Source organism: Megascapheus bottae, chromosome 36, assembly GCF_031878675.1.
Source record: "Megascapheus bottae isolate mThoBot1 chromosome 36, mThoBot2.hap1, whole genome shotgun sequence".
NCBI lineage: Eukaryota > Metazoa > Chordata > Mammalia > Rodentia > Geomyidae > Megascapheus > Megascapheus bottae.
This window is the reverse complement of record NC_143544.1, coordinates 5,864,039-5,879,061: the sequence shown is the minus strand read 5'-3', so window position 1 is coordinate 5,879,061 and position 15,023 is coordinate 5,864,039. Positions and strand designations below refer to the sequence as shown.

At 63.4% G+C, this 15,023-nt stretch overlaps 2 protein-coding genes across 2 annotated transcripts; both read right to left on the bottom strand.

The window, feature by feature from the left end:
• Positions 1-370: 370 nt before the first annotated feature.
• On the bottom strand, positions 371-5,184 carry Zg16b (zymogen granule protein 16B). The gene is made up of 4 exons (XM_090324736.1): positions 4,768-5,184; positions 1,366-1,444; positions 1,096-1,198; positions 371-710 (listed from the first exon to the last, which is right to left on the bottom strand). The coding sequence occupies exons 1-4, from the start codon at positions 4,846-4,848 to the stop codon at positions 386-388; spliced, it is 588 nt and encodes a 195-aa protein (XP_090180862.1). The 5' UTR covers positions 4,849-5,184; the 3' UTR covers positions 371-385.
• Positions 5,185-5,588: 404 nt separating this feature from the next.
• On the bottom strand, positions 5,589-13,406 carry LOC150042297 (transmembrane protease serine 9-like). Its single transcript, XM_090324686.1, has 10 exons — positions 13,388-13,406; positions 13,155-13,320; positions 12,383-12,666; positions 11,670-11,824; positions 11,279-11,525; positions 9,618-10,085; positions 8,727-9,399; positions 7,902-8,179; positions 6,253-6,407; positions 5,589-5,949 (listed from the first exon to the last, which is right to left on the bottom strand). The coding sequence occupies exons 1-10, from the start codon at positions 13,404-13,406 to the stop codon at positions 5,713-5,715; spliced, it is 2,682 nt and encodes an 893-aa protein (XP_090180812.1). The 3' UTR covers positions 5,589-5,712.
• Positions 13,407-15,023: the final 1,617 nt, after the last annotated feature.

The window sequence follows — 15,023 nt, the reverse complement described above, 5'->3', positions numbered from 1 at the left end:
TGGGCCTGGATCTCCCTCCTTCCCTGGATCTCCCTCCTTCCCTGTTTCCCATTGGCTGACTGTCCTCTCACTTGTCCTTTAAGTCAACTCAAACGTCACCTCCTCCGGGAGGACTGACCTGAAGCGGACCCCCGCTCTGCTCTCCAGCCATACGGGGGCTGCAGCACATGTCCCCCCTGTTTTTGCATTTGTCCCCCGGGGCACCCTGGCAATTATGTGGGCCCCTCAGACCAAAGGAGCACCTCTGGACGCGGTGTTCTTGCAGAAACTTTATTTGTTGGTAGAATCTCAGTCCCAGTTTGGTTACCCCAATACCACCCCTAGTGTACCCCCACCCGGCAGCTCAGCCCGGAGGCTTGTGAGGGGCTTGGTCTGGCCACAGGCTCTAGCAGTTCTTCGTGGTGGAGTTTTCCTTCCGGTCTCCCCAGTTGAAGGCTACGGCCAAGAGGCCTCGGGCGTCGTAGAGTCCGCAGATGCCCTTGAGGACCTGCTCTCTCTTTGGGGGGTAGGCCACGAACTCCTGGCCGTTCACCACCCCAAATGGGTGGTGGCGGTCCTCGGTGTTCAGGACCAAGCTCCGGATGTTGCCCAGGTAGGAGCCTAAGATCCAGGTTATCCGTTCCTCGTCCCAGAGAGAGAACTCACTGGGCGTCCCTCTTCCAGTTTTGCCATATATAGGCCCCCAGCACTCTCCGTATTTCCCCTGTATACTGGAAGAGAGGGGACACTCTGAGTACCCCCAGGCCCGGCGGGCCTCTGCCTGCCTCTGGCCTGGCTTCCTGGGACAGGACAGGCTGCTCTCAAGTCCCAGGACTGGCAATAAATTAATTAATTAATTTAAAAAAATACAAATCTCATGGAAGGAAAGGCAGAGAGGTGTCAACAACCCTCTGGTCACCAATCCAAGGTGACAAGAAGTAAGGGGGGGTGGGCTGGAGGGGGGGGCAGAGGCTGGGATCTCTGGAAGGCCAAAGACTGAAGGGCCCCAGAGCACCACTGGGGGCCAGGCAGGAACGCGGGGAGGAGAAGCTATAGGTGGAGCTGCCACGCGTGCCCAGAACCAGTGGTGGGGGCCCAGGTCGGGGACACGCCTACCTCATCATCCGGCCGGTTTGCTCGTACACCCGAACCCCCATGAGGTCATCTCCCTCAGGTGAGGAGATGCAGAAGTGGGTGGCACATGTCCTCCCGTAGTAGTCTGGATGGAAGACAAGGCCCAGGCATGGGGGGACCTGGTGTCTCTTCCCCAAACACTGTGGGCTCCCCACGAAGGCAGAAACGGTGGCCCTGCGTCCACACTTCACCTGGGCGGGGGTCCGGGACTGGGGGGGTGGCGGCACAAGGGGGGGGCCGACGCAGACTTACCACTTAGAAAGCTGGCAGCACCCCCCAGGAGGGAGAGGACGAGAAGGAGCAGCATGGCCTCTGGCTGGGAGCTTCGGGGCTGTAGGGAAAGGAGGAGGCCACTGGGCCTTGAGAGGGGACCCCGCCATCCACCCCCAGGCACCCCCAGGAACCCCACCTCACCTGCCTGCGAGTCGTCCCCCAACCTGGTGCCTGGGCGCCCTTCTCCTCCCCTTATATGCTGCCCAGCCTCTGGGCCTCTATCCAGAAGGAAGGAGCTGGGGCCAGCAAGGGGACAGGAAGGAGCCGGGCAGGGGGCTGTTCCTGGGGGAGTCCCCTGAGCCACCCCGGGAAACCTCCCGGACACACTGTGTTTGCTGACTTGGTCCGGAGCCCACGCAAACAGGCCGGGGGCTGAGCGAGCCACCCGTGCTCCTCACCTGGACAGCGGGCTGACCTTGACTGCACAGGCGCCAAGAGGTTTGTGCGGGGCCGGGCACCAGCCTGGCCAGGTAGGCCTTGAACCCCGGAGGCGAAGGGGGGAAGAGCCGGCGTCCCAGCCCTGCTGTGTGCAGCAGCCCGGCAGCAATGGCCCCCATCCGTCAGTCAGGAGTCACAGCCCCTCCCCTGAGCTTGGGTGCCATGGGAGCTGCGCCAATGTGGAGGGGTTCAGGAGACACAGGATGGGACACCCCAGGAGTGACTGGAATCATAGGTAGAGAAGAGGGTCCCGAGATGTCGACCAGCTCTTCTCGGAGCCCTGGAGCCAGCCCCCCGCCACCTTGAGGAGGGAGAAGAGGAAGAAGAGCTGGGGTGTGGAGGAAGAGGTGAGGGAGGTGACAGGCCTGAGGTGACAGGCCTGCTCAGGGCCCCTGATGGTTCCAGCACATTCTTGGGGTGGAGAAAAACAGCCTGGTGGAAACTCCAACTTCCTGTTCACCTGAGGAGAGATGTGGGGGGCCGCCACATCCCCCCCGCTAGGCCACGGCCTCCGCCACGTGTGGGGAATCATAGAACCTGCATGGGTTTTTGGGGGGGAGGGTGAGATGTGCTAGGTTTCTCCACCCATCCAGGCAGTGCCGTCCGGCTTTTTTCTATGTATGTGATACCGAGGAATCGAACCCGGGTCTTCATGCATGCTAGACAGGCACTCTACCACTAGGCCAAACTCCCGGTCCCTTCATGAGACTCTTATCTCCATCTAACCACCAGAAAATGGGAGGTGGGGCCGTGGCTCAAGGGTTAGAGCGCTAGCCTTGAGCTGAACAGCAAAGGGACAGGGCCCAGGCCCAGAGTTCAAGTCCCATGACAACAACAACAAAAATCACTAGGGAAAATTCAAAAGAATATTAAATTCAAACGAAGACTATTTGGCCGCGCGCACGCATGGTTTAATGAAGTCTGGAAGCCACTGTGCAGCGCTGGGACCGGGGGCTCCGAGTGTCCCGTGGCTGATGTCCCGTGACACAGACAGGCCACCAGCTGTGCCGTCACAGCCCTCACCATGTCTGCCCGCCCCTGGGCCACCAGCCTGGAACAATGGACCCTTGCCCATGGTGGTGGCTGGACAGGGCGGGGCGAGGGGCTCTGGTCCACAAGGCTCTCACGGGGGCCGGGCTCAAGGCCCCTGGCGCTGGTCCCTGCACTGCTGCTGTGGGAAGGCTCACTGGGGCATCTGCCCGGAGTCTCCCCGGGACCCTCTGGCCTCCAGATGCCTTGGAGGGTGGGCTGGGGTGGGCCAGGGACCCCTCCCTCGTTCCCAGGAGGCAGGTCGGGGGAGGGGAAGGAGACAGAGCCTAAGCTCCTGGCAGGCTGCGCTGGGGGCCGGGGCCCAGGAGGAGCACAAAAGGGGCTGTGTTCTGTCCCAGGCCAGCCTGAGGACAACGCTGCAGGTCTGCTGCCAGCTCAGGTGCCAGGAGCAGGGCCTATCTGAGCCAGGACTCCAGGAAGCCTCCCAGGAGATGGCAGGGGATGGCAGGGGTGGCAGGGGGTGGCAGGGGTGGCAGGGGGTGGCAGGGGTGGCAGGGGGTGGCAGGGGTAGCAGGGGTAGCAGGGGGTGGCATGAGTGGCAGGGGGTGGCAGGGGTGGCAGGGGTAGCAGGGGTAGCAGGGGGTGGCATGAGTGGCAGGGGGTGGCAGGGGTAGCAGGGGTAGCAGGGGTAGCAGGGGTGGCAGGGGTAGCAGAGGTAGCAGGGGGTGGCATGAGTGGCAGGGGGTGGCAGGGGTGGCAGGGGGTGGCATGAGTGGCAGGGGGTGGCAGGGGTAGCAGGGGGTGGCATGTGGTGGCAGGGGTAACAGGGGGTGGCATGAGTGGCAGGGGTGGCAGGGTGGCAGGGGGTGGCATGAGTGGCAGGGGGTGGCAGGGTGGCAGGGGGTGGCATGAGTGGCAGGGGGTGGCATGAGTGGCAGGGGGTGGCAGGGGGTGGCAGGGTGGCAGGGGGTGGCATGGGTGGCAGGGGGTGGCATGAGTGGCAGGGGGTGGCAGGGGGTGGCAGGGTGGCAGGGGTGGCAGGGTAGCAGGGGTGGCATGAGTGGCAGGGGTGGCAGGGGTGGCAGGGGTGGGGAGCGGGGCCACACCAGGGGTTCACTCAACTGCTCTTCTAAGTTTCTTCTTTTTTTTCTTCTTTTTTTCTTTTCTTCCTTCTCTTTCTCCCTCCCTCCCTCCAGGCTTTTTTCTTTTCCTTTTCTTTTTAAAATACAACAAGAAGGTTTCTCCCTCCCTCCGTCCCTAGCCAGGCTCTGAGGCCTCGTGCCTTTAGGGGCCACCGAGCCCTGCAGGGGTCATGACCCCCCTCGGTGCTGAGAAGACAACAGGCACAACACATTTTCCTTCCTTCCTTCCCTCTCCTTCCTACCTTCCTTCCCTCCTTCAACACACACACACACACACACACACACGCACACTCACACACACGCACACACACACTCAGCTTGAGATCCTGGAAAAGCCTCACCCTACCCCCTCCTCCCAGTCACCTAGGCCCCAAGGCTGGCCCGGGCCTGTGCCAGGGACTCCACACAGGCCCCCTTTGTCCCTAAAAATCAGCGCTTTCCAAGAGGGGGATTTACCCCGAGACTAATTCCCTGCCTTGGATGCAGCCCAGGCCTGGATGCCAGGAAACGACAATGGCGCCTTCTCCGCTGTGCTGGGCCGCCGGCCCCTGTACGTCAGGACTCCTGGTCTCGGGTGTCAGACAGGGGATCCCCCTGCAGCCCCTGGGGGCTGGCAGCACGGGGCCAGCCTCCTTTTGAGGCTGGGGTCGGGGTCTCTGGCTCTGGGGTTGTTCATCTAGACTGGCCAGGTGGCGATGCTCCTGCATGGCCGGCAGGGACCCAGGGTCGGAGGCTGCGGGGAGGCAGAGCGGGATAGTCCGGCGCTCTACCCCTCGAGCCACTGCACCATTTCCCGCTTTTTCCTACGTACCTGGTGCCTCGTACGTATCTGAGGTCGTTTGTCCTTGCATATGAATTTGGGGATGGTTTTCTCTGTCTTGATGAAGAACATTGCTGCGAGTTTGTGGGGGTTTGTGTTGATTGCCTGTGGAGATCCGCTTTAGTGGCTTCTTTCGCCATCTTAATTCTGCCTTGCCATGAACATGGAAGGTCTTTCCATTTGTGGGGTCATCTTTGTGTTCTTAAGTGTTGCTTTGTTTTATAGTTTTCACCACAGTTCTTTTACTTCCTTATGTTTAGTCCTAATTTTTTTTGTCTTGAGGCTACTGCACAAGGAGTTGCTGTCCCGGTTTCCCTCTTGGCTTGGACATTGTTGGTATACAGAAATGCTACTGACTTTTGTGGGGTTTGTATCCAAAGTCACTGATCCACTCTAGAGCTTAGGGTCAGAGTCGCTCGGGTCCTTTAGCTCTGAGATCAAGTCTGCAGAGTGGCAGGTTGACTTCTATCCCTAGGCAAGTCCCCCCCCCCCTTTGTTTTTCTTCCATTCCTGGACTGGACACTGACCTTGGGCTTCTTTGGCTCAAGGCCAGCACTCTACCACGTGAGCCACAGCACCACTTCCAGTTTTCTGGTGAGTAACTGGAGATAAGAGTCTCAAGGACTTCCATGCCAGGCTGGCTTGGAGCGCCATCCTCAGATGTTGGCCTCCTGAGTAGCTAGGATGACAGATGTGAGCCACCGCACACATCTGGCTGAAGCATGTCTTTCCATAAATGAACATTTTACTGAATTAGTCAGAGTTTGAAGCTAAAACCTGGATAAGATCATCAGGCTCTTTGACGAAGCAGATTACACAGACGAAAAAGTTTATTGGTGAATGGGACAGAGAGGACAGGGACGTGACCCCCCCGGCCTCCATGCCCACAGCCTGGCAGGGTGGCACTGCTCTGGCACCCACCCGGGCCTAGGGAGCTCAGCCGGGGCACAGGAGCGAGAATGCCCAGGGTAGACTGAGGGAGAGCAGGGGCAGGGAAAGGCCTGGCCCGGGCCCAGTGCAGGACATGGACAATTGGATCCAGGGGAAGAAGGAACTGACGTTGGTGTAGACACCAGGCCTCCTGGGCCAACCGCAGCCCAGGCCCCAGCTCACCACGCCCACCTGATACCACCGCCCATCCAGGTCGCAGACCAAGGGTCCTCCTGAGTCACCCTGGGGAGCAGCAGGGGTGAGGAGGGCAGGGGTGAGGGGGCAGAGGTGAGGGGGCAGGGGTGAGGGGGCAGAGGTGAGGGGGCAGGGGTGAGGGGGGCAGGGGTGAGGGAGCAGGGGTGAGGGGGGCAGGGGTGAGGGGGCAGGGGTGAGGCGGTCCAGTAAAGAGGCAGCAGCAGAAGGGCAGCTGTGGGTCTGGGTGTGAATCCACTCCCAGAGTGGAGCCTCCGCCTCTGCCTCCGCCCCGGGTGGCAGGGAGGACCCAGGAGGGGTGGGTGAGGGAGAGGGGGCGGGAGGGGCACTCACACTGCAGGTGTCCACGCTGCCGTCCTCCGCGCCAGCGCAGATCATGTCGTCACTGATGAAGCTTCGTCCCGTGGGCATGGAGAACAGCTCTCTACACCTGGAGTTGTTCAGGATGGTGACCTGCGCTTCCCGGAGGCGGTAGGGAGGCTGGAGTTCTGGGAGTGGGGCCGACACAGCACAGCATTAGTCTCCCACCCCAGAAGGATGAGACACCCCCTCCAGCGGCGCTGTCTCTGGGGACCCCCTCACACAGTCACGACCCACAATGTCACAGAAGGACCACGATGGACAGGCGGGGAAGGTCCCAAAGCCAAGTAGGAGGGGCTGCGGGGGAGCCTTTGGGGCTACAGGATCTGGGGCAAAAAGGCCCCCCAAACGCCAGGCACAGTGGCTCACGCCTGTCATCCTAGCTACTCAGGAGGCTGAGATCTGAGGATCAAGGTTCAAAGCCAGCCTGGGCACAAAAGGACCTGAGACTCTTAGCTCCATTAACCTCTAGAAAACAGGAAGTGGGGCTTGGCTCAGGGGTAGTGTGGTAGCTTTGAGCTGAAGAGCTCAGGACAGCGCCCAGGCCCAGAGTTCAAGCCGAAATCCCCCAAAAATGCCCCCAAATTGATGAAAGGCAAACCAGCGAGTCCAGATGATAAGCAAACTACAAATCAGACGTGAAAGAGCACCACGTGGAGACACGTGAAGTCAAACTGTCACAGGCAGAGACAGCCGACAGAGAGCGGAGAGGAGAGGGCTGTCGGTCAGTGTTGTCCGCAAGACAACACTGGACGTCTTCTGAGAAACCCAGAAGTCTTGCAAGCAAGAAAAGATGCTTTAAAAGCCAGAGGGAAAACAAGTCCACTGAGAATTCCACATCACTCACAAAACCCAAAGCACCGTTCCCCACGACACGAATGAGGACTGAAAACATCAGCCTGGACTTCATCCCTCGGGAGTGGCTGGGCCCTGGGGGTGGGCGGGGGGCGGGGGGGGCTTCAGGCTCAGATGGAAGACTGCAGGCAGGACGAAACTCCAAGTCGTAGAGAGAAAAGAGGTGCACTGGCACAGGGCGCCATGCAGCTGAACAGCGAGGACAGAAGTGCGAATCCCCGCCCCCCATCTTTCTCTGTTGTCTACCTGATGCAAGGACAAGACATTCATGCTATAAAAAAAATACTAATAAAGGGGAGCATGGCCTAGTGGTGGAGTGTACCCCTAGAATGCACAGAGCACCGAGTTTGATTCTCTGGTCCCATGTAGACAGACCAGAGCAGAATTGGTGCTGGGCTCAAGTGCTAGAGTGCAAGCCTTGAGAAATCTCAAGGACAGTGCCTAGGCCCAGAGTTCAAGCCCCAGGACTGGCAAAAAATCACACACAGGGGAGGAGAATCCGGAGCTGGGAGGTTCTCAGGGCTGCAGGGAGGGCCCGGAGGGGGGAGGGCTGCAGGGAGGGAGGGTCACCACACAGCCCGTGCTGCAGACGTGCTACAGCGTGGGTTTGTGGGGAGCAAGAGGACAGAAGCAGGCGAGGACAGGCTCCTGACCCAGGGGCTCAGCAGTGCCAGAGGCCAGGGAGGGGCTGCAGGGCCTGGCATGGCTGGCACTGGGGCAAGGACAAGGCTGTCCCCTCATCCCCACCCGCCTGTGCCCAGCCTCACTCTGGTCCTCTCGGAGCCAGCCCCAGCCGGTCACCCAGCAGTCAGGCCGGTGCTGGAACATGGAGGAGGAGGAGGGGACGCAGACGGGCTGGATGTTCTTGTTGTAGGGGACGGGCGAGGCCAGCTGCACCAGCGCGATGTCCTGCAGCACCCCCCTGGCGTGGGGGTTCACCACGATCTTCTTCACCTTGTAATGGTGGTTGGGTCTCCAGTTCCAGAAAGATGACTTGAGAGACAGCTCCCCAAGCCGGACGGTCCACTTGGAGACCTCAGGGAACCTGACGGGAGGAGGTGCAGTCAGGGCCTGGCAGGAGGGCGGCCTCTGGGCTCCCGCACCGCCCCTGTCTCCGGTGTCCAGGGCTTGCTGGTCCTGGACACACCAGACAGGACGCAGCCCATGCCCTGCGCGGGGCCTGGGTCTGCAGGGGTCTTGTCCCCTTCCCGGAGGATCTCTAGTACACAGCAAGCGTGCCCAGCCCAGCGCCCTCAGCTCACCCCTGCACGCCTCCCCGCTCAGAGGCTGAGCTCTGAAGACGGACGTTGAACCACAGCCCAGGCAAGAAAATGCAAGGATCGGGCCTGGAGCCTGGCGGGAGACTGCTCGCCCACCATGCCAAAGCCCGGGGCTCGATTCCCGGGCGTCCCAGGACGGTGCTCGGCCCTGAGCTCAAGCCCAGGGCTTAAGAGTGTGCCTCGAGTGTTCCGCGGGGGCCTGAGCAGGGCGGTCGTGTGAATGTCCTGCGGCCCGGGGGCCGGGGGTGGCCGGGAGCCCGCGTCCCCCCCTTTTCCCTCTTCCTCCCCCCCCCCCCCCCCCCCCCCGCTCACCTCTCGAAGCAGTGCGCGGCCGACAGCACCCAGCGCCGGCTGACCAGGCTCCCGCCGCAGAACTGGCCGTCCCGCGCCATCACCAGGGCCTGCCAGGGCCAGCGGCCCAGCGCCGCCTCCTCGCCGCCCACGATCAGCGGCCGCATCTCCCGCTGCCCGCAGGGGCCTAGGACAGACCGACAGACGGACGGACGGACCGGGCGGACGGGGACCCTGTGTGGGGGACCTCGACCCCGGGACCCCGACCCCCGATCCCGGGACCCTCGACCCCGGGACCCCGACCCCCGATCCCGGGACCCCGACCCTCGACCCCGGGACCCCGACCCCCGATCCCGGGACCTCCGACCCCGGGATCCCCGACCCCGGGACCCCGACCCTCGATCCCGGGACCCCCGACCCCGGGACCCCCGACCCCGGGACCCCGACCCCGGGACCCCGACCCTCGATCCCGGGACCCCCGACCCCGGGACCCCAGACCCCGGGACCCCGGGACCCCGACCCTCGATCCCGGGACCCCCGACCCCGGGACCCCGACCCCCGATCCCGGGACCCCGACCCCCGATCCCGGGACCCTCGACCCCGGGATCCCCGACCCCGGGACCCCGACCCTCGCCCCCGGCCCCCCGCCCCGGGCCCCGGCGGTTACTGGTGAGCAGCGTGGCGTCCACGGGACCTGCGGCGGAGGAGAGGACGGTGAGGCCCCCGCGCCCCACGCCACCCCGCCACGCCGCGCCTGCTGGGCCTCCCTGACGCCCCTCCCTGACGCCCGTCCTGCGGCCGCCCCAGCTCACCAGGCCCCAGGGCTCCCACCCGGCTCAGCAGCGGCCACAGCAGCAGCAGCAGCAGCAGCAGCAGCAGCAGCAGCAGCGGTGGCTTCGCCCCTCCCCGCGCCTCCATGGCCCAGGCTCCCGGGCCCGGCGCCCCCTCTGCGTCCCGCTGCGCCGGGCGGCGGGCGCCCCCTGCTGGACGGGCGGCGTGTGGCGGGGTCCGCGGGCGCCCCCTGCTGGACGGGCGGCGCGTGGCGAGGTCCGCGGGCGCCCCCTGCTGGACGGGCGGTGGCGTCGGGGTCCGCGGGCGCCCCCTGCTGGACGGGCGGCCGCACCAGGCGCCTCCTCCCCAGGCCTCCCTGGACCCACGCCTTTGGGGTGCTCAGAGTCCAGTGCGCCCCCAGCCGAAGCTGGGTGGACTTCAGCCCACAGGAGGGGTGCTGTTGAAGCAGAAATGTCCCTGAGGTCTCCGCCAGATCCCCAGGGCTTGGCTCACAGCTGCCCCTGCTGGCGTGGTCGGGTGCAGCCCCAGGCTCTTTGGCCTCTTCTTGGGAGACCCGGCCTCCTTGGCTGCTCACAGCCGGTGTCCCCACTGGAGAAGGAATGGGAGATCAAGGTGGGGTGGGGAGTGGGGGCACTGTGCTTCTCCAGGGCGCCTGCCGGCAGCCCCCCACTGGTAACCCCCCTGGAAGGAGGGTATCTGAGGCTGGGTGGACTTAAGCCCACAGCATCTGCCATGCTGGGAGGGGACACTGAGCAGCAAGCCAGCAAGACCCCTTCCCAGTCCTGGATAGGGATGGTGGTAAGGTGGAGAAGCTCTCCCTCTGCTGGTGATCCCAGGTCCCGAGGGCTGGACTGGCCGGCTGAGCGTCTCCCAGCCCGCAGTGCTCCAAGCCTTGGAAGGAGGAGTCATGCTGGGCCCTGGGGCTCACACGGTAACACAGCAGCTCAGAAAGCTGAGGCCTCACCAGTGAGGTTAGAAGCCAGCCTGGACAGACAGCACAGAGACTCTTATCTCCAAGTAACCAGCATAAAGCCAGAAGTACAGCTGAGACTCAGGTGGTGGAGCACTTGCCTTGGGGGACGTCAAGGGACAGTTACCTAGGCCCTGAGTTGAAGCCCAGGACACAAAACAATTTTATTTTGTGGGTTGTGGGGTTTGAACTCTGCCTGGGCGCTGTCCCTGAGCTCTTCAGCTCAAGGCTACCATCCTACCTCTGAGCCAAGCCCCACTCCCCATTTCTAGAGGTTAACTGGAGATAAAAGTCTCAGGTCCTTTTGTGCCCCGGCTGGCTTTGAACCTTGATCCTCAGATCTCAGCCTCCTGAACAGTTAGGATTACAGGCATGAGCCACTGCACTCAGCCACAAAAGAAATTTTTTAAAAATGACTTGGCTGGGCTGTGAGCCTGGCCTAATGGTAGAGTGCTTGCCTAGCAATTCCTCAGTACCACTTACACAGAAAAAGCCAAGAGTGGTGCTGTGGCTCAAGTGGTAGAGCACTAGCCTTGAGGAAAGCCCAAGGACAGTGCTCAGACTCTGAGTTCAATCCCCAGGACTAACCAAAAAAAGAAAAAATGATTTGGTTAATAGCTGGGAATGTGGCTTGGCTGGCAAAGAATCCTGAAGCCTCCGTTCAAGCCCCGGGATCTTCCAATAGAAACAACTCAGCTTCCTGCAGATGGACACAGGGACGACAGAGGCTGCAGCATTCAAGGAACGCTCTGGAAAAAGTCAACTCTAATATTTATTGGCATAGAAACAGGGGACCAGAGCCTTGCTCAGCAGAAGGTTCTGGCAGGCCACTGGAGCCTGAGGGTCCAGGACAGAGTGGGGAGCAGCCACGCTGGGGAGCGGCTGGGCCCCAGGACACCATTGCGTAACATGGTCTTTCGGATCCAGTTGATGTGGTGACTGATGTTGGTGTAGACGCCGGGCCGGTTGGGCCGGCCGCAGCCCACGCCCCAGCTCACCACTCCGACCTGATACCACAGTCCATTCTGCTCACAGGCCAGGGGTCCTCCGGAGTCACCCTGGGGGCAGCGGGGGTGGGAAGGGGGGAGCATCGGTGTGAGGGTCGCCCGGCAACCCCTCCAGCACACTGGACTGCACATGCACCTCCCAGGCTGGCCCGAGCACCTAGGAGGTGGCATGGGCCGGGCTCGGGCGGCACTCACAAAGCAGGAGTCCTTGCCACCTTTGGGGTCCCCCGCGCACACCATGTCCCCCCAGATGTCCATGCGGAAGTCGGTCTGCTCAAAGAGGTGATTGCACATGGTGTTGTTGATGATGGCCACCTGGATCTCCTGCAGAGTGTAGGGCCACGGCAGAGCTGTGAAGACACGGGGGCAGGGAGCCGGCGTGGGCCGTGGGGCGCCTCGGGTCCCTGCAGTCAGTGACTGGGATGCTGATTGGGGTTTGGGGTTTGGGCTGTTGTTCTTTTGTGCCTGCACTGGGGCTTGAACTTGGGGCTGGGGCACTCTCCCTTCCTGCTAAAGGTGGGGTAGAGCTCTGCCACACGAGCCACAGCTCCTCATCTGTCGTTTTAATCTGTGATCAAGTGGAGGACTTTTCCGCCTGAGCTGGCTTCACACTGCCACCCTCAGGTCTCCGCCTCCGGCGCAGCTAGGATCCCAGGTGTGAGTGACGGCACCCAGCCCCAAGACTCAGCTCTTAATGCTTCCACGTCCCGTTTGGACTCAACAGATCGTGGATGATCCACAAAATCACACAGGGACCTGGCAGAGGACAGGGCATTCGTGGCCCCTCTGAGATGTGAGGGCTGGGCTGGGCAGCGAGGGAAACAGAAAGGCCACTGGTTGACCAGGGAGGGGTGGTGGTTTCGGGGTGGCTGGAGCCTCCCCACAGGCCCTTCTGTCCCCAGCCTTACACTCGTCCTCTCCGATATCCCCCCAGCCCGTCACCCAGCAGTCGGTGCGGTTCTGGAACGGGGACGTCCTGGCCGTGAGGCAGATGGGCTGGATGTTGCTGGAGTAGGTGACGGAGGAGGACAGCCTGATCAAGGCGATGTCGTAGGGAAATGTCCCCGGGTACTTGGGGCTCACGAAGATGTTGTCCAGGTTGTAGCGGTTGTGATAGGCCTGCAGGCTCCAGAAGGACGGCGTGGAGGTCAGTTCCCCCAGCTGCACGGACCACTCAAAGGGGATTTCGGACCTGCGGGGGGGACATCAGTGGCCAGCGCTGGTGCAAAGGGCCGGCTCCACGGAAGCCTCGCAGGCCGGGCGGCCCGGCGCTGCCTGCGCTCCTGCGTCCGCGGGGTTGGGCCCCACAGAAGGACTGGGTCCCGCCGGCTACGATGGACAGGCAGGGCCCACGCGAGCGGCTCCCACGAGGAGGGCGGGGGGAGGCAGAGGAAGGGAAGCCGCCCAGCCTCCAGAGGGCCGGGCGTCACAGCGGGGCTCCTCCAGGGACCAACGGAAGCCAGGCGCGGGGTCCCGCCGCGGGGTCCTGAGAGGCGTCCCCACGCGAGGCCCCCACGCGATGACCCCACGCGATGCCCCCACGCGATGACCCCACCCCCACGCGATGACCCCACACCCCACGTGATGACCCCACCCCCCACGCGATGACCCCACGCGAGGCCCCCACGCGAGGCCCCCACGCGATGACCGCACACCCCACGCGAGGCCCCCTCGGCTCACTTGTCGAAGCAGTGCGCGGCCGTCAGCACCCAGCGGCGGTTCAGCAGCGTGGCCCCGCACACGTGGGAGCCCCACAGGCGCAGGCTGGCCTGCCACGGCCAGCGCCCCAGCTCCGCGTCCTGGCCGCCCACGATGCGCGAGGGGATCGGCCGGTGTCCGCACGGGCCTGGGGGGCGGGCGGGGCTGAGGGCGGACGGGAGGGGCGGAGCGGGAAGAGCCCCCCACCCCCCCACCCCGCCCCCCGGCCGCCATGGCCGCCGCGCCCCGCCAGGCCCGCGCCTCACCTGACAGCGTGTCCACCGCCTGCGTGTCCGCGGCCCCCGCCCCCCGCGGCCCGCGCGGCTCACCCGGCCGTCCGGCACCCACGCGCGACCTCAGCCCGGCCAGGAGCAGCAGCAGCAGCGGCAGCGGCGGCGCCTTCGCCCCTCCGCGCGCCCCCATGGCCTCGGCTCCCGGCCTGGCGCCCCCTCTGCGTCCCGCTGCGCCGGGCGGCGGGCGCCCCCTGCCGGACGGGCGGGACACGGCGGCCGCGGGCGCCCCCTGCCGGACGGGCGGCCCCTGCCGTACAGGGGGGGACACGGCGGCCGCGGGCGCCCCCTGCCGGACGGGCGGGACACGGCGGCCTGGGCCCGGCGTCTGCTCCGCCCCCACCCCTGCACCCCCTCCCCTAAGCTAAGTAGAAAGTCCAGACCAGCGCAGGCAGAAAGCTCGCAAGACCCTCACCTCAATCTAAAAAAAAAATGCAGTTGGGAAGATTGCAGCCCAGAGTGGCACAAGCCCTGATTTGAAGTCCTGCCTGGGGGGTCAGAGGGAAGGGAAGCTGGGGAGGGGGGAGCAGGACGCGCCCCGCATACATTGCATCGCCCAGCATGGACGGCCTGGGGAGCGTCCACACTGCTAACTAATGGGGGCCGAGCAAAGGGCGGGGAGCCATCCAGGAGGTCGAGCTGAATGAAGTGTGAGATCTTCGCAAGAACAAACAGGGGTAGAAGCTGCTGGTCAAGTCTGAGAGCAGAAGTGACCCCTGGAGGAAGGAGGATGGCGAGGGACGAATCTGAGCAGGGCTCAAGACAGGAAAGCCTGGCGCTCACACAATGGGAGCCCCCGGTGCAGCCCAAAGAATAACGGTGACCCCCTCTCCACCTTTGCATTGTTTGCTCGTGCCACCATCCGAGCTCTGAGGACTGGACTATGAGGGGAAGTAAATGGAAGGATCCAGGTCAAAACCAGGAAAACTAAACCAGGAGGGCCTTACATCCTGACCTTCCCGTCTTCACCGCCCGCCCAGCGGCCAGGCTCTCGGGCGTGTCCCACTACACCCAGTTTACTGAATTGGACCTGGAGGGCTGAAAGCCTTCTGACAAACTTTATTGCTTGTGGAGAGAAAGCTCGGGATTGAAGGTCAGGCACAGGCCTGACCCCCATGCTGACAGAGCTCTGGGGTTGGGCATGAAACCTCAGGACACGAGATCCACCCCTCGCTGCCCAGGACATTCTGGAATTCGGGGCTGTCTGAGCTGCTGGGATCCACACAGCCCCGCATTCCCCTCCTGTCGTGCAGGGGTCCTGGGGCGCGTTCATGTGTGGTTCCACGGCCCTAGAAACTGGGCTGCTGAGGACAGCGGGCGCAGGCAAGCCAGACCCTCCCAGTCCTCCACCTCCCTTCCTGAAATCAAGAGGAGACTCGGATGGCCCTGTGGGGGGGGGAGCAGGGAGGGCAGGGCTCACATCTCGGGGTCCGCTTTGAGGCTGTGAGAAGCAGGCACAGGAGGAAGTGTGCAGGTCCAGGCTTTATTGCTTCAGTGAAACAGATCCACCCAGCCCAGGAGTCCAAGAAGCCAGCAACGTGTCCTGAGTGGAGGCCCCACC